The 20,034-nt window shown below is 33.1% G+C and overlaps 1 protein-coding gene across 3 annotated transcripts in view; it reads left to right on the top strand.

The window, feature by feature from the left end:
- Window positions 1-20,034, top strand: part of CSMD3 (CUB and Sushi multiple domains 3) — a 1,080,105-nt gene that overhangs the window by 779,613 nt on the left and 280,458 nt on the right. For all 3 annotated transcript variants that reach the window (XM_060035246.1, XM_060035245.1, XM_060035244.1), the window contains one exon: window positions 12,284-12,475. In XM_060035246.1, coding sequence (XP_059891229.1) covers window positions 12,284-12,475 — 192 coding nt within the window. The remainder of the gene's footprint in view (window positions 1-12,283; window positions 12,476-20,034) is intronic.

The following is a 20,034-nucleotide window of genomic DNA, read 5'->3' as shown; positions in this document are numbered from 1 at the left end:
TTTTGATGAAGTTCTTATTTTTTAATCAGATTGAATTTATATTTTATACTATAATGGAATAAAATTGAGAAAACATACAATTATACAGCTTACAAGTGAACTATTCCAAAAAAAATCATAATTTAAGACAACTTGGTAAGTTTTATATTATAAAATTTTTTGTCAAAGGTATCTGAAAAGAAGTAAAAATTTACTATCTGTGAAAATACTTAAGCTGAAATATTTACACATTGTTGTATGAAATAAAATCAAATTGAAACTTTCCTCTATTTTAAAGAATTAGTCCTACCAGATACCTCAATACCTATAAAGAAAAACCTTTCTCAATTAAAAATAGTATGGCCTGTAGAGACCTCTGTTAACATGCCAACGATTTAAAATGTATTAAAAATACCTTTAACAATACCAATAAAAATAAGAATATATTGAAAACCACATACTTAAGAAAAAGTAGTAAAATGACATTAAATATGCCTAGGAAACCAATTAGAGAATGTACGTTTGTACCACAAATGATCATTTTGCTTATCTTATTTTTAATGTTTAATTAACTCATATAAAGATGTTTTTGTGTGCACAGACATGGCATTTTAATTTTTTAGAAATTATTTTTAGTAGTTTTTGCGTAGATACTTATTTTGAAAAGTTCATCAATGTAATATTATCAATCTGGTAAATCAGTACATATTTTTAATTACATAATTTAAATTACTTTTAGCTTTTTATTTCATGCCCACAATTTTTCACTTTCAATGACAAATGTCACCTGATTTTAATAAACATTTTATTATATTAAAGACATATACACATCTGCTGTCCCTCTTAGACTGTGTTCCTTTGAAGCGCAAGGTTTATCCTATTAATATTTGTTTCACCAGAACTTGGCATTGTACCTGGTATTTAGTACTTAGTAAATGTTAAACGAATCTGATTGAGTAGGAAATTTTTTAATAATGTAAAATTAAAGGCACACTGGTATTATATACTGTCAGTCAAGACTAATGTAAAACAATATTTATATGTTTTTACTCTTTTTTTGCTCATTAATTCTGGTGATCTCCAAATATTAGAATTCAATTCTGAATTAGACTTCTATATAATCCTTTATAATCCTTGGATATAAAATCAGTTTCCTGTCTAGGTACCTTTGACAGTCTTCAACCTAACATGCCTTTTGATTTCAAAGAAATTAGACCAGTGATTTTATTTTCACTTTTGTCCATGTATTAGAGAACAAGAATCAATGATGGTATGGAGGTGTTGGCTCTTATTACAGTTCATCCCCAATATAAAACATACTTGGCTTATAGTGGGTGCACAACAATTACCTGGTGAAATAAATGAGTAAATATGTATTTTAAAAAGGTATTTCTATATAAAGTACTTGGAATATATTATAACACTAGCTTTGTGGTTTCTTTTGCATTGGCAGCTTTGTTTCCATCCAGGGTTGATAGGAGGAAAATCTCTTGTCATGCTGCTATCTACTTTAACCTGACTTGCCATATCATTAGATGTACCCTTAGAAACATAATGAAATTCTAAAGATAGCCACGTTACTGAGTAGCTAGCAGAGTGTAGGCCTAATAATGATGTTGAACATTCTTTGTAAAATTGATGGATCTTGTACAAAGCAGGGACTCAGTCAAGGGCAAAATTCTCCAGGGTGAAATCCACCTCTAGGTTACCATCTGCATTTCACATATTTTCCGATTGATTTGATTCTATGGGATTTCCTTCCAGGTTAAATATTCCCATTACCCAGCTTGATTTCCTTATAGGTAGTGAAGTGGAGAATATCGTGTCATTTCTTAGTCAATACAAAAATATAAGGCAATAAAACTGGAAGAGTGTAAGGCCTTGTGAATACCAAATCTGGACTGTGACCTTGCTGAAGTTTCTTGACATATTGAAAAATAATATACAACAACTTCTTAGACAAACTACACAGTGAATAGTAAAATCTAGTGGTCTTTAAAGATTTATCTCAGAGTTTATATTTTCATAGAATTATACAATATAATTGTTAGAATAGAACTTTAGGATTATTTTCTAATACTAGATCAGGCAGGTAAAAAATTATTACTATGTCAATTTTACTGATGAGGCAGTTAAAATTCAGGGAACTAATACAACCTGGTCAATGTCCCTTTCTTACAACAGTACAGATTACAGTACAAGTCTTCTGCTTTTGATTTTATCCAACTGTATAGAATCTAAGGTTTTTCTCTTTTGAAAGTTCTTGAGATAAACAAGTTTATACCAAAGTGTGTACTTTCTGAATGGAAAGGACACACAAGAACTTATGAGTGATTTAAGTGTATTTATTCTTTGTTGCACAGAGCAATGCCATAAGCAAACTGGACTGTTAATTTGCCCAAGGTCACCAAGATGGTAATTCAGACATTATCTCTGAATTATCATCCATAATATAGTTGAAACTTATACATGTGCTAGTTAGGACTGTGAAATATGTATTAGGTGAGGTGCGCATTTCCAATTAAATTATACGCTCAATTAGATGAAACAAATATAAAATGAGAAGTCAGAAGTATATTTACAGTACTGATGAGTTGTAAAAATGGTGAGAACTCAGTCATTTTCTGTAGTATTTAGTGCTATCAGTATTCTGAAAACAGCCTCAGGTTATCCAGATAGATTAATTAAAGCAAATTAAAATGTAATATAAATGTTGTTACTGCAGTCTTGGAATAAGTGTTTCCCAGTGTCAAACAAATGCTAAATTATAAACAAACCTTAAGCATACATTGAAATGACTAGTTGTAATTTTGTTCATTCATTCATCCATTCATTCATTTCACACACTTTTTTAATAAAAAAATTTATTAAGCACGGGCTTCTTATTGCTGAGCAGGCTTCTCTTGTTGCGGAGCACGTGCTCTAGGCTCAAGAGCTTCAGTAGTTGTGGCACATGGGCTGAGTAGTTCTGGCTTTTGGGCTCTAGAGCACAGGCTCAGTAGTTGGGGCGCATGGGCTTAGTTGCTCCGTGGCATGTGGGATCTTCCTGGACCAGGGCTCAAACCGGTGTCTCCTGCACTGGCAGGCGGGTTCTTAACCACTGCGCCACCAGGGCAGTCCCCCACACATATTACTTGAACTTTTTTTTTTTTTTCATTGAAGTATAGTTGATTTACAGTGTTGTGCCAGTCTCTGCCATACAGCAAAGTGACTCCGTTACACACATATAGACATTCTTTTTTTATATATTCTTTTCCATTATAGTCTATCACAGGATATTGAATGTAGCCCCCTATGCTGCACAGTAGGACTTTGTTGTTTATCCTTGATGAACTGTTTTTAACTATTGTGAAAGATTCTCTTCAATGTCTTACATATAAGGGCAATTTATTCCTAGGGTATAGCAATGCTTGATTTGATAAGATCCCATGTTGCTTAACAATAAATGCAGTAACTCTTTCAGTGGATTTAGACTATTGGTGAAGATTAAAAGCATTGTAAAAACAATTCCTAAGAAAAGCTAATGTAAACTTTCTTAACTTGAGCATAAACTCTTTTTTTAATTTACGTACACTTATATATAATTAGCATGTTAATAACATCTTGAAAAATTATTTTTACTGTATATAATAAGTAGTTATAAAATGGTATTACTTTTACATATCTATTTTTTTCACACCCTGAGTCATGAGAATTTTTAAGAAAAAACTATTATGGATACAAGTGGTTTTTGGTGGAATAGAAACAGTTCAATTTTAAAGGAAAAGTTTGTCATTACAAATTTATTTCTGACCTATTATAATAACCAGATATAAAAATTCATTTTGTTAGAAGTAAATGCTACCATACAGATTAAAATCACTTGCATAAAAAATAAAGTAAAAATTACAAGATTTTGTATGTTTGCAAATGTTCAGTTTATTTCTTATGTCAGGATTTTACATTCTATGGTGAATTTATTTCTAACAAAAGTATTTGTATCTGGGTATTATATTAAATTAGAAATAAATTTGCAATGAGAAATTTTTACTTTCAAATGGAACAATATTTATTTGATTTTATTGATATCAGTAGCATAGGAAAAAATTTTATACACAGGTGAAATTTAATAATTTTTACATTTTTATTTACAAAAATTTGAAAATCAAAAGATTTTATAATTTTGCAAGTGTTTTGGACATGGTAAGCTGAGGGGCCTATTAGATATACAAGAAGTTAAATAGGCAGTTGAATAGAATGGTCTGAAGCTCAGGAAAGACATTAAGACTGAATGTATAAATTTGGGAAGCATTCAACTAAAAACAGCATTTAAAACCATGGGATAAGGTGAAGTTATCCAAGGAGAAGTTGTAGAAAGATGGGAGCAGAACCATTAAGAACTAATCCCTGAGGTACTACAGCTCTCAGTCATTGGGTTAACAAGGCAGGGATAGCAAAAGATACCAAAAAGAGCAGCAAATAAGCCAGAAAAGAGAACTAGCAGTCTGATGACTGAGAAGCCAAGAAAAAAAGTGCTGTGACAAATGTTGCTAAGATTTTTCTGAAAAAAGAAGGCACTAAGTTATCATTGAATTTGGCAGCCTAGATTTAACAAGGACAGTTTAGTGAATATGTCTGATGAATGGCAGATGAAACTGGAGACAGTTGTATAGATATCTCCCTCAGGACAGATGTTTAATAGGTTTCCTACTAAAGAAAGGAGGGAAATGAGAAAAATAGCTAGAAGAGAATGGGAATGTAATGAGGATTTTGGTTGTTTATTTAAGATGGAAGTTGTAAGCCACATTTGTATGTTTTTGAGAATGACCCAGTACAAAAGGAAAACCTAGTGATTCAGAAGAGATGAAAAATCTTCAGGAATGAAGTCCTTGAGAAATAGAAAGGTTTTAATACCAGCAGGACAAGAACTAGGGTTAGCCTTACATAGAGCAAGGGCACCTTCTTCGCTGCTACGGGAGAGGAAGTAGAGAATATGGATGCAGACACCAGAGATTTGGTGAGGGTGCGCCTATCTTATTGCTTCTACTCTCTTAAAGACCTGTAAGGAAGGAAATCAGAAAAAAAGAGAGGACAGGAAGAACAAGAATGAGAAAAACAATTGGAGGGGAAATGTTCTTGTTACTGTAATTACTTAAAACCATTTGACACATGCATGGCTAAATTTGGCATATATCAGGTTAAATTTTATTTTTATTACTTCTAGTAATACCCGCAAAATAACCTTGAGTCTTTCTTTTCTGCTTCCCTTTATGGTGAAATATCAGGAGCAAGAAATTGTTTGTGTGTAATGAAGGGTTATAAACTGTTCTTGCCTTTCTGTTTCAATGTAAGTCTAACTTTTTTGCCCAAGTCTTTTGTTAATAAACAACGGTCAGAGTTCCATTAGTAGGGCATGGCTTTTCATTGTTTTATCTGGTAATGGGATAGGTTTGTGCTGAGACAGTATACCCTAATGGCTAAGAGCCCTGCTGTTTCTTGATTCAAATTCCAACTCTACTAAGAGCAAACATCTAATATCATGGAGACTTATTTTACCCATTTAAAATAGGGATAATAATACTTCATAACGATTTGTGTTTTAGCCTAAGAGTATAAACTTAGCTTCTAGTTAAGTGTTTTGCACAATGTATGCTCTCAATACAGACAATAATAGTAATCATCATTATTTTATTGGTATCTATTCTGATTGCCCTTCACCTTGAACAACTACATCTCGTTCTTAGATACACAGATTTATTTCAGTTTGACAAAATATACACCAATGGAATCCTGTGAATAAGACTGTATTGTTAATATCTGTGAAATTTTTTTTAAGTAAGAAATTAATACATTTAAAGCTAAGTGTTACAAACATCTAGGTTTTTGGACTATTCCAATCAGAATGATAGGCAGGTAGGCAGCTGCTCTTCTGATTTTAAAATGACAATAAAGATTAATAACATATTTTAGAAATTTCAATTGAAGTCATTATTTCACTTGAGCTTTATACTATAGTTCACACTTTCAGCACTTTTTCTTTGCAAACACTCTATCACTTTTATTTAAGAAATGTCCCTCGGTAATGGTCTCATGTCTGCACAGGACACTTCATCCACTTTAAGTAACTATGTGATGTTGGTCAGGCTTCTTATCTTTTTTTAGCCTCAATCTTCTCATTGGGAAAATATAGATACTAATAGTACCCAGACTTCTTGTGAATCAAATGAGATATAGATCATAGTACAAGTGTTTGAAAGACAGTAAGTGTCCAATAAATATTACATAATGACAATATTAACTAGTCACATACTCTTCTATTTATATACCTTTTCCCTGTGACTATTATCATTTTACTGAATAATCAGCTGTGAAACAGACTAACCAGCTGATAATTCCTATTCTCGACTAACCAAAATGTAAATGGCCATTTCTTTTTTTGGGGGGGGACAAGGAAGGGAAGTCATCTTTCATAGTCAATTTCATTAGGTATTGAAAACTAAATCCAAGATATATTTGGATAGGATAGCATATAAGCCTATTATATACACTTTCTAGAATGTTCCTTTCATGATATTGCAGGTGAGATAACAAGTTTGTTAAGACCCTTTATCTTTGTTGGAATTTATGCTTACTTTACATATCTATGTTAAGAAAAATCAGGAATAAATGACAAACTTAAACCTAATAGAACAAATACAGATATTCATTTCATCAATTAAATTTGAAGTAATTTGGACTTAAAAAACTGAGATAATAGGGCTTCCCTGGTGGCGCAGTGGTTGAGAGTCTGCCTGCCGATGCAGGGGACGTGGGTTCGTGCCCCGGTCCGGGAAGATCCCACATGCCGTGGAGTGGCTGGGGCCGTGAGCCATGGCCGCTGAGCCTGTGCATCCGGAGCCTGTGCTCCAAAACGGGAGAGGCCACAACAGTGACAGGCCTGCATACCGCAAAAAACAAAAACAAAAACAAAAAACTGAGATAATAAATAGAACTTACCTATCTTAATACACTGGTGGCAGGTATATTATTTTCTAATATATACTTTTTAAATTTTTATATCTTTAAAATAGTTGATAAATTAAAATACTTAATTGCAAAAAAGTCCTCATTCTATAGAAACACCCTGTATATTATTCCACAGTAGAAGAGAATAGAGAGGAACAAACATCTACTTAAATATATATATATATATATAACAACAGTAATAAAATGCAAATAAGAATTATATATCTTGAGAATTGTATGTTCCACAAAATTAAACAACAAATGTCAAATAAAAATTCTTAATCTATTTTTACATATGTGACTAATACTTATTGAGTTCTAATATAATTGTTTTTAAATCATGCTAATTTTGTGAGATTATTTCAGTCCTAATTTCCAAGGAGACACAGAATGACTTTTTAAATGTTTAGTTATTTTCTTCAATGGCTATAGTTTCTATTTAATACAGAAAAGAAGAATGACTGATGCCAAAATTAATGTAATTTTGTCTACCCAAAAACACAGTGTATAACCAGTATAGAGATTAAACTTTGAATAAGTAAAGAAAATAAGACAATAGCATTCACAGCAAGTAATTCTTTCTGTGTGTATTTAACTAATTGCTTTCAGAACTCAAGTAATTGCAAGAAAAAATTTATTTGGTCTTTCACTAAACCCCATCATTCTCTATTGTGTTTTAAAATCTTACTTGTAATTTATTTATTAGTTGAGAGAAAAAGGCAGAGTACAATTTTGCCACCTCTCTTCCTTCAAGTCAACCAGTCCAAAGGCAAATGAATATTTTTACATATTATCTATTAGCTATCATATTGAAGCCTTTATATTTTAGCTACTAGGTTCCACTTTAAATCTTTAAGCACAGTGACTCTGACAATAAGGCCAAAACATCTTTTTTCCCTCAAACTCTGGTAAGACATGGTTATACCAGCTGCTTTCATTTCAGTGTTTTTGTAACATTGTTTTATGTACGTTTTTACTTTGAGAATGTTCATATTAAGCTTCAAGCTTTTTGCAGAGTCCAGCACATAGGAAGCCTCTACAACAATAACAGAAACAACAACAAAAGAATATTTTTCATAATCTGTATATCATTCTACTTTTCAGCTTGAAAGCTGTAGCACATTTTACCTTTATATCACTCCTTTCCGATTAAAACATCCTAAGTGTAAATCTTATATGTAGGACATCCAGCTCCACTTTTGTATTGTAAAACCAATTCATAGATCAGTTTTAGTGTTGGTGGAAACCATTCCAGAGCAATTCAAGAAAAGCTTAATGACTGAGTTTATCACAAAAGCATTTACAAAAAAAAAAGTCTATCAATATTGAAAGATTATAATTGCCAGACCCTGTAATGCCTGATGGATGTTCTGATAAGGAACACTGATAGGTATTACAGAACAAATCCAATTGGAAATTGGAACCAAGTCCCTACCCCACTTCCCTCAATATTCTCCAATATGAGTCTGATTGTTATTCTATTAACAACTAAAAATAACTCTCTCAAAAATAACTCAAATGAAAGAAGATTGAATATTTTTAAAATGGACACATTTATGTGCACTGTAGCTTTTCTATTTATGGGTATAATCTGTATTTTTTATCATTTCTTAATGGGGTTTATTATATTTAACTGAGAAAGAAAATGTATCTCTAAGACAGTTAACAGGTAGAAGAGGACAGTCTAGTGTAACATTTAAGGGTTTGGCTTCTGAAATCATACTGACTGGGGTTCAAACCTTGGTTCTCTATTCTTTAGTTTTTGTAATATTGAACAGGTTACTTAATCTTCCTAAACTTTAGTTTTCTCACCTCTAAAATAAAAACAATAATGGCACTTGACCCATTGGTTTGCTAGGAGAATTAAAGGAATTATACATGTAACGTCTTCATCCTTGGCCATTGCTCAGAAGCACTAGTTTGTCAGTAAAATGAAGCAAAACTGTTAGGATTTCTGATGATGTGTATAATTATACATAGATTTAATTTAAGTGGTCGGTAAAATAACATTTGCAGTCTACATCTTGTAACCCTTTTTAAAAAGTAACCCTTTAGAAATTAACCCTTTTAAAAGTAACCTTTTAAAGTCATGTACCACAATGTTCATTGCAGTTGTATTTACAATAGCCAGGACATGGAAGCAACCTAAGTGTCCATCGACAGATGAATGGATAAAGAAGATGTGGCACATATATGCAATGGAATATTACTCATCCATAAAAAGAAATGAAATTGGGTTATTTGTAGTGAGGTGGATGGACCTAGAGTCTGTCATACAGTGAAGTGAGTCAGAAAGAGAAAAATAAATACCATATGTTAACACATATATATGGAATCCAAAAAAAAAAAAAAAGGTTCTGAAGAACCTAGGGGCAGGACAGGAATAAAGATGCAGACATAGAGAATGGATTTGAGGACATGGGGAGGGGGAAGGGGAAGCTGGGACTAAGTGAGAGAGTAGGAGGGGCATATACACACTACCAAATGTAAAAAAGATAGCTAGTGGGAAGCAGCCACATAGCACAGGGAGATCAGCTCAGTGCTTTGTGACCACCTAGGGGGGTGGGATAGGGAGGGTGGGAGGGAGATGCAAGAGGGAGGAGATATGGGGAGATATGTATACATATAGCTGGTTCACTTTGTTATAAAGCAGAAACTAACACACCATTGGAAAGCAATTATACTCCAATAAAGATGTTAAAAAACTTAAAATAAAAATATCCTTATTTTACCCTTTCTGAAAAGATATATAGAACAATTTGCAGTCTGTTCAGTTTTGTGTGTATATATATATGTGATTATATATATATATATATATATATAATCACATATAATATATAATTGATTATATATAATCAACAACTTTTTTGTTGTTGCTGCTTTTATGCAGTCTCAGACTTAACATACCACCAACATTAGTTTTTTTTTTTTCAGTTTTTTAATTGATATGGTCCTCTTGATTCCCAAACGACTTTGAGAGTCAGAACATTACAATATTTGTGTGTAGATTCTCTGCTTTCATTGCTATGTATGAGTATTAGGGAGATGAGCTATCAATACAAAAAGTACACCTGGTAGATTGTAACAAATCGTTTGGTATATTGGTGAATCTATCTATCTATCTGTATCTACCTACCTACCTTTGTACCTGTTTACTTACCTACTAGGGATGTATACAACAGAATCTGTTTGTAGTTGCCACCGCTATGCAGTTTGAACAATTTGAAGTCTGTTCAGTTTTATGTCTGCCTATTTCTTCTTTGTATTCCTAGCACCTAGCACAGTGTCTGGAATATATTAAGTTAGTAAATGAATGAATGAGTGAATACCAGTTATGTGTCTGTAATCCAGCCATTTGTGTAGTTACTTTAATATGCAGTTTAAAAAATAATTTGTACAAGGGCTGAATCCTACGTTTATGAATATAATTTAATAAGTAGCTTAAATGAAAAATTTAATAGCTTTTTTGCCTTGATACTTAATTATCATACGCCTTAGGGTAAATCTGCTTTGTGGTAATTCAAAGTAATATCTTGTTCCATTAACCTGAATAATTGTAGTTAATTATACTATTATATGTGCCCTATACTGTATATAGAAGAACAGTTGCTTTCCTGTGGTCCCATACTCTTCTCTAATGATTTTTTAAACTTTTTGAAATTTTTAAATAATTTTAGATTTATATGCAATTGTAAGAAATAATAGAGATCCTGTATACCCTTTACCCCATTTCCTCCAATGATGATTTCTTGGATAACTATAGCACAATATCACAAGCAGAAAATTGACATTGATAACAATCCTTGAACCTTATTCAGATTTCATTAGTTTTATATATGCTCATTTTTGTGTGTATGTTTATTTTGTATATAGTTTTATGTAGATTTGATCACCACCACCAGAGGTAAACCACGGTACAGTTCCATCACAAAGATCCTTCTACTTACTGTTTTATAGTCCTGGTCATCTCCTTCCATCCCCTCCCCCTACAATTCTTGGTAACCAGTAATCTGCTTTCCAACTTCATAATTTTGTCAATTCAAGAGTGTTACATAAATAGAGGCAAACAGTATAAAACATTTTGCTATTGCATTTTTTTTACTCATCATAATTGCCTTCAGATCCATTCAAGCTGTCTTGTATATCATCATTCCTTTTTTATTACTGACCAGTATACCATGGTATGAATTTAGTTTAATGATCCACCTGTTGAAGGTGGTTTGTTCCTAGTTTTTAGTTATTACAAATAAAACTCCTGTGAACATCCACGTTCAGGTTTTTATTTCTCTGTAATAAATGGGCAAGAGTACAATCACTGGGTTATGGTAAGCACATTTATTTTTGCAAGAAAGTGCCATCTTCTTTCCAGAGTGGCTGTACCATTTTACATTTCTACCAGCAATGGGTAAGCAATTCAGTTTTTTGCAGAATCTTGCCAGCATTTGGTGTTACTATATTTTTTATTTTAGCTGATCTGATAGGTATGTAGTAATATCTCATTGTGGTTTTAAATTTCATTTCCTTAATGGCTAATAATATTGAACACTTTTTGATGTGCCATCTGGTATCCTCTTTATTGAAATGTTTTTTGCCCATTTTCTAGTTGGATTTTTTTCTTTCTTTTTTTTTCACAGTTGAGTTTTAAGAATTCTTTATATATTCCAGATACAAGTCCTTTGTGGAATATAGCCCATGCAAATATGTTCCTCCAGTCTGCAGCTGTCTTTTCATCCTCTTCACAGTGTCTTTCACGTAGTATCAAAAAACAGATTTTGAGTAAATTTATTATTTAGCTACTAAAATGCCATGTCCCTGCTTGAATCAAGTTAACACATAAATTATTTACCAAAAACAATTAAAAAGTATTTATTGTGCAGGTATTTAAAAATTAGCCCAAGCATTTTTTAATTGAGGTACAGTTGATTTACAATATTATATTAATTCCTGGTGTACAGCATAGTGATTCATAGATAGTTTTTACAGATTATATACTCCATTAAAAAAGCAACAAGGAGATATTGTATAGCACAGGGAATTATGGCCCAAGCATTACGCACAGGCTCAGCGGCCATGGCTCACAGGCCCCGCCGCTCCGTGGCATGTGGGATCTTCCCGGACCGGGGCACGAACCCACGTCCCCTGCATTGGCAGGCGGATTCCCAACCACTGCGCCACCAGGAAAGCCCAACCCCAAGCATTTTTTAAGTTAATTTTCTAAAAGCACATAGATATGTGGAAGCTTCTCAAATATAAGATCTGGAACTTTGAAGGTGATTTTGGATAGCATCAAAACTAAAGGTTTGTTTCTGTCTTTTCATAGGTTCTGTTGCCACTGCATGTCGTGACCCAGGGGTTCCCATGAATGGGACTCGAAATGGGGATGGACGAGAACCTGGGGACACTGTTGTTTTTCAATGTGACCCAGGATATGAGCTTCAAGGAGAGGAAAGAATAACCTGCATTCAGGTAGAAAATCGATACTTCTGGCAGCCCAGCCCACCAGTTTGTATAGGTATGAATTTAGAATAATTAAAATTTTATACAGGTGTAAAACAATGGTTAAAAACTGGTTTCAGTGTTTTAATTAAGAACAGTATTCTGGAATAGGTTATATGGGAGTATAAGATTTCAGAGGTCTATGACCCTCCAAAAATGCACAAAATTATAAATTATTGTTATTTTTCCCCTGAGGAGAGGGTCTATAAACAATAAAGAATCAAAGTTCTTCAAATGTATGGACACCAAGGGGGAAAAGTGGCAGGGTGGATGGTGGTGGGTTGAATTGGGAGATTGGGATTGACATATATACACTAATATGTATAAAATAGATAACTAATAAGAACATGCTGTATAAAAAAATAAATAAAATAAAATTCCAAAGAAAAAATAGAATCAAAGTTCTTGAAAAATCTTCATCTTCCCTTTCTACTATACAAATGTAGTTATTCACTACTTTTAAAATTTAAAGAGTGGATTCAGACTCTATTTAAAATGGGCCAGGTTGATCTTGCCTCAATAATGGTTATTCCTTCTAAGAAAGAAAATTTTATCAGAACTTATGTTTGAGTTTCAAAGCTTTGACTTTCCCTTCAATCCATGTATTCCAAATGAATTATCAGTTTTTATTTTGATGATCTAAGGATTTGCAACCACTTGGTTCATACTTCCAACTCTCTGCCTTTTGAATCCATGGTCTATTCTTGAATCTCCAAGTTTAACTCTAGAAATTAAGATACATATTATTTCCCTACTGGGTCTGAGAAAAAGTTAGAGGGATATACCACCTTTGGAGTAAAAATAGTGAGAAAACTTGCTATATAATCTTAAAAAAAAATCTCGTTATTAAGGTTCTTAAATTCAGCTAGTTTAATCTCAAAACTTGAGCTCAAGTGTTTTAAAATTGGCATCATCTAGAATGTATAATACAGTTTGCCCAAAGTACGTTATGTGTACTCAAAATTTTATTTATCATATTCTTTCCCTTACTACACTGCAAGCACCTTGGGAGAAGATTCCATATCTTGTTCAGTGTATTTCTTATAGCATGCAAATTTAGCACTTTTAGGAGAGAAAACCTTATTTTTGTTCACTTTATATCTAACTCATAAATACATTTTCAATAATCATTTCCCCACTGGGGAAATCACATGATAATAGGAAAAGAGTGTTTAGTACCTCAGTCAGAAGTGAACAAATCAAGCACTCAGTTATTCAGATTTACTTTACCCCATTTTATGCTTCTTATGCAAGAGCTGCAAACTCAAATTCATTAGTGTGTCCTATGTGTTGACCTAGGCATTGAGGATTTAGCAGTACAATAAATCCTTTTGTGAACTTCTCTAGTAAAGTGAAAACTAAAAAATCTGAATTCATATCACATTTTTTGTATTTTATTCATTGGAATTTAAAAAACAAAATACACAGAACAAAACACATCTAAAGGCTCAAACCAGGCAGGGAGTAGACAGATAGTTGTAGACTTCTGTAGAAAATGGAGCAGATGATAAGGAAAAGGCTTATTAAAGGGACATAAAAAAAGCACAAAATAAGGGCATACATTGAGCCAGTTCAGATTTAGCCATATTTTCCTTTGCAGTTTATTTCCGTTTATACCTATGTTGCTCTCTATGTACCACTGCAAGATTCCAAATCATCAAACATTGATTAATTTACATTTACTATAAATACACTCATAAAAGCAGAGGAAAAAATACGGAGAAAAAATATTTTCAAAGGAAAAGGGACTGAAACAATGAAGTTTTCATTTGTTTACTGGACAGTTAACCTAAAAAAAATGCCAATTAAACTAAAATGCCACGTTCAAATTAATTGGAATTTGAGTATCTTGTAAAGGGAATCTTTGTGTAAAGAGGAAATGACAGAATTCCACAGACTTACTGTGGAACTTATTGTTTTATTGTGATTCTTAGACCTATTAAACGGGTGTTATTTATTAGAATTACTAGAAAGGCTATATTATGTCAAATGTTGTCATGTAGAGAATTCTGAAACATTTAACAGCTTTACACTGAAATGCTAGAAAACACGAAAATCCAAAAGGTTAAAAGAGTAAAGAATTTTGAGATAGGCTGTTATAAAATTCCATTTGTAGACAAGACTTTAGCCAGCAAGTCATAATTCTAGAAAATAAAAGTTAAACACCAAATTTTACTTTAATTAAGCAGATTGTGGGAATTTTTTGTAAGGACAGTGGTGTTGTATATAAATTTTTGGTAGGAAAAGATTGCTTAAGGAGAGGGTATGCATTAGAGTTTCTCTGAGGAAGATAGTAACCTTAAAAAAAAAAAAAGTCTGAAAAATTGCTAAGCTGCAGAAAACTTGACCTCTGAAACTTATAAGAAAGAACTCCATGATTGGAAATACTATGCCAAAGATTAAACCCTGAACTTTTTAGAAACTTCATAAGTTTATGTCTCAGACCCTGGAGCATAAAGCATTTTGCTTGCATGTAGAAGTAGTCAACCTTATAGCAAACACCAAGCAGAAGGACAGTCATTTTTAAGAGAGTTAATAGAATTCATTCTAACAGAATTGACAGTGTGAAGATTACTTTGACATTGCCAGAGGGAAAGTAACAGCACTCAATATGAAGGTAAATAACAAAGACATTAGTATGGGTGGGCTGCTAAGACAGTAGACACAAAACTGAATAGGGGAGAAAAATTAAGATTGTAAAATCATTATCAATAGTTGCCTGTATAACTGTCTCATAAGAAATTACACGCAGAACAAATCATTAATGTGTCAGAACTCTATGGAACCTAACTGAAAATTTAATTCATAAATATATTTGATTTAAAGAGAATCTTATTTTGGATGCTTTATGATTAGATGCATAAAAGTAAAAGATGTATTTTCCAAATGGGATTTAAGGTTTAATATATTAAATGCAAAGAGAGTTTTCTTTACTACTGAGTTGTTTGGGATATACAAATGTTAGATAATATGTCTCAGCTTGTCTCAATGGCTTTTATAGATTTTCAAAATCTACTACAGTTATGAAATTTATCTGGAAAACCTCAATAAATAATTTTAATAATAGAATCAAAAGAATTTTAAAGGATCTTATGCTCCAATAATAGTATAATCACAAAATATATCCAGTAAGATACTTAAAAATATGTGTAATGGATTTTCCTATATCTTATATGATAAAGGATATACACATATAAACGTATATGTGGATGTGTTCATGTGTATAAAATTGCTAACAATAAAAAAGACCAAAGTTTCCTGTGAAAAATGAGGAGAACTGAAACAAACAAATAAAATTACCCCCATGATCCCCCAAAGTACAAATGATACCACTTCCTTAGAATGTGAAAAAAAACACAAAAAGCATTCCTGCCTTTTGTGCATATATACATATATATATACACATATGTAACTGCATTTGCTATTACACATATTTTTCTAACATATTTCAAATTCACGTATGATTTTTAAACTTCCAAAGATAAAATGTGTCATTATTTTAATCAAAACATATAGCTTTTATCAAAACAAATTATTATTTTTATCAAAATAAATTAGATTGCCATTCAGACTTATTCATCTTTAATCTTCACAATCAATACAAGGAGTCAATAGCAATTCAACAAACATTTATGGAATGTGTAGTATATGCCAAATCTCACATAGAAAATAACATATAAAACACAGTCTTTAGCTTGCAGATTAGTGATGAATACAGATACCTGAAAGGAATATTTAAATAAAATATGGTAAGGGAAATGATGGAGATAGGCACAGGTTGCTATGGATACTAGAGTGTGTTGGAGAGAGCTGAAGCAGAGTCCAGGCTGAGAATTTCTAGGAAAACTCCCTGGAGGCAGTGATGAATCTTGAGACCTAAGTAAAAGTTATATAGAGGTAGAAGGGAAGACATGTCAGGAAAAACAAATAGGATGCATAAAGGCATGTAAATACAAGGAACAAGCAAGTGATAGTTTTGAGTGTAAATTATGTGTCTAGATTGGTGGTTGATGCAATTGGAAAGGTTGCAGAAGTCAAGACATGAAAGCTATACTGGAGTCGGGACATTATCTTTTAGGCAATGTGTAATAACTGCAGAATTTTATGCATGGACATAGTATGATTAGATGTTTTCACTGGGAAGATGAAATGGAGGAAACGAGATTATACTAGAGGCATGGGAAACAAAAAATATTGCAATAATTCTGGAGGCATGTAAGAGTCAGATCTAGAAATGTGGTATTAGAAAAGGAAAGAAGAGATAGATTGAAAAATATCTATGAGGAACTGAGGTAGGGTCTTGGTAGTGCTTCTTGATAGACTGGAGTCAAGGGTGCAATAAAGAAAAGGGAAGAATCTTAGGCCTGTAGCTTGGGAATATATGTGGTTGGATGATAGTGCTAACCAAACAACCTAGGAATACAGGAGAAATTTGAGTTGAGGTTTGGATATGTTGGATATTCTGTGCTTGATGTACCCACAGTGATCAGGTAGAGATAGCCAGTAAGCACTTGAGCATATGGTTTAGAATTAAGCAGAGAAATCTGTTGGAGATGATAGGAAAAAGGGGTTATCAGTATGTAAGTGGAAGATAAACTCACAATTCGGACATGAGCAACAAGGAAAAATGTAATAGCGTGAAAATTAGAGACGATTAGGTAAGGAATTCAGGAGAATACCAAAATTATAAGATGAAGTGAAAGAAGTGCTTGCCAATAAAACTGAGATCTGTACAAAGACATCAGAAGAAAATTAGAAGTGGAGTTCCAAAAACGAGGAGAGTGAATTTACGGTGAAAGTCAACAGATAAGGATGACTGCAGATATGAAGAGAAAGATAAAGGCAAAAATACCCTCCTATATTAGTCAATACAAAAGTCATTTGAGGATGAGCTAGGGAGTGTTATGTGTGGGAGGCTCGGAGGCTAAGGGAAATAGCAATGGGTGGAGAGAGCAGGAGAGGTGGGAAGGACCACATAAAGACATCTAGAGTCCCTAAGCAACAAAAAGGTTGTTGTCTCTCTAAATATAATTTCAAATAAAAAAAAAAATTCTAAGCCTGAGATAAGTTTTTTCAGGATGAATACTTTGGTACTTTTCTTCAAGATATAACTTAAGAAACTATTTTTTCCCAGTGACCTGCTTTGCTAATCATGTTAGTCTGCCTACAGGTACATATAGTACATAGGTGATGAAAGAGAGAATGAGATTAGATTTCCTTTTCAAAAGGTGTAGTTGTAAAATAAAAAACAAATTCAAAATAGTGAGGAGAGACTTTTATTAACAAGGAATTATTGTACAATTTTACTTTTGTAGTGTATGGAAATATCAAATCACTATGTTATACACCGAAAACTAGTAGTGTTGTAGGTCAATTATAATTCAAAAACAAACAAACTCATAGAAAAAGAGATCATATTTTTGGTTACCAGAGTCAGGGGGTCGGGGAGAGCTAATTGGATGAAATTGGTTCAAAAGCACAAACTTCCTGTTTCAAGATTGATAAGTACTGCAAGTGTAACATACACCATGATATGTGAGGCTGTTGTATGTTATCTATGAAAGTTGTTAAGAGAGCAAATCTTAAGAGTTCTCATCATAAGGAATTTTTTAAATTTTTTCTTTAATTTTGTAACTATATGATAAGACAGATGTTCACCAAACTCATGATGGTGATCATTTAAAAACTAAAAAGGATTTTTATAGTGTGTGGGTAGTGGTACTACTATGATAGGAAGAGCAATGTGATGGTGAGATCTTCCAGCACCTGAAGAATTCGGAAAAGGGGATTTTTCTTTTATAGAGAGGAGTACACAAGGCTGGAAAGAACCAGGTGTGGGGAAGTGAAATGAAAGAGTGGCCCAGAATGCTGTACTCTGAGTCCAGCCTATCCTCAGGAGGGGTTGTGTGCTCACTCAAGGCTGAGGGAGAGCCAGAGTTCAAGGACCTAGAGAAAGGAGAGAAGCTTGACCAAAGTTTGGTTACAAGCAGTTTATTGTGATTGATCAGTGAGGTCAAGCAATTCAACTAATCATTTGAGTCAAAGAATGGGAATTTGCAGGGTCCATGTCTGGTCTTGTCATAGGAAAATGAGGGGGCTTATTTAAAGGATTTTATCAAAGACCTGATAAGTGAATCTTATCTGAGTCAGATGGTAAAGGGTGGTTTTTCACAGTGAACCCATATAACCAAACACAAAAGGGTGAGGGGATTTCTTAACCATCAGGTAAAATTCAACATTTTCAGTTGAAGAAAAGGTGAAAGGAAATAGGCTAGAGGAGACTTTGTTTTATTTTTAGGATGAAAGAGACTTGAACACCTGTGGACAAAGGGGAAGAAACCAGAGAGAATAAAGGAGACAAATGAACACAGGTTCTGGAGAAGGAAGAGAGATTGTGTGATTGAGTCGAGGGTGTTATCCTGATTAATAGGAGGGACTCGTTAAATATTCAGGAAGCGTTGAAGTTTGAATAGGGAGAACTAAAGTTCAGGTAGTTTGTTTAATCATTTGATACACCACAAAAACCATACAGGTGATAGGTAAGTCGTGGTAAATAAATTAAGGCTCAGCAAATAAATATTCTCAGTAGAGTAGGTCATCTACTGTGACTGAGGCACTGAGACAAAGGTAGCAGAGGGTCATGGGGAAATGTATCAATAATAGCAGACATCCATTATTTAAGATGGTAAAAATTACCAAATTCTAATGATGATATTGCATATCTAGGCTCAGGCAAAGAATAAATATCTGAAATGTTACCAGAACCAAAATTCTCCTCCTTCCAAAACCAGTTTTATGCTGTCAAGAGAATCCCGTATGCCTTACAACTGAATGGTAAAATTGATCTGAGGAAAACTGTAATTTTAAAACTCAGATAACAATGATGATGTGGTGATTATGTGTAGGAGATGTCATTACATCATGAGAATCCCAATCTCGGTCTCAATCTCTCTCTTTCTCGGTGCGCATACCTATATTTACATCCCTACTCTCACACTCCACCACCAGGACCCTCCATATCTTAATTTATCTATTTTTCTGCAGCTGCCAACTTTGTGTAATATATTATTTCCTGATCAATCTGTGTTTAACAGACTCCGACAGTAATCCCGTGAAGAATCTAATCTCTGAATTTCTCTGACAATTTTTTGAGACTCTCCTTTGAAGTGTTACAGAAACCTTTGTTTGGGCCACAATAATAACAACTGTCTATTTTCATCAACAAGTCAGGCAACTAGAATTTAAGAATATCCTAACACTCAGTATAGGAGTAAAGTGCTATTGGTTCTCAGATAGTTATCCATTTTCACTCATTAACCATTATCAAAGCCTCTTCCTCTGTAAATAAAGGTAGCAGGGAAGATTTGAAAATGAGCTAAATATCTCATATTCTATTATTCCACTTATTATTAGAGATTTTGTTTTGCTTTGTTTTGTTTCTATCTTTTTTGCAGTAACCTTCAGATTTTTTCCTAGTAACCAGGGTGAAACCATTTTTACTCCTCTTCTTAATGCTTTTCTTTTACATGAAACAAAATAGTAATAGAAAGGGAAAGAAATATAACTTTTTCTTAT

The sequence above is a fragment of the Delphinus delphis genome, chromosome 17, assembly GCF_949987515.2.
Source record: "Delphinus delphis chromosome 17, mDelDel1.2, whole genome shotgun sequence".
NCBI classification, from domain to species: domain Eukaryota; kingdom Metazoa; phylum Chordata; class Mammalia; order Artiodactyla; family Delphinidae; genus Delphinus; species Delphinus delphis.
Note: the sequence above shows the minus strand (reverse complement) of the source record. Positions and strands in the feature narration are given on the sequence as shown.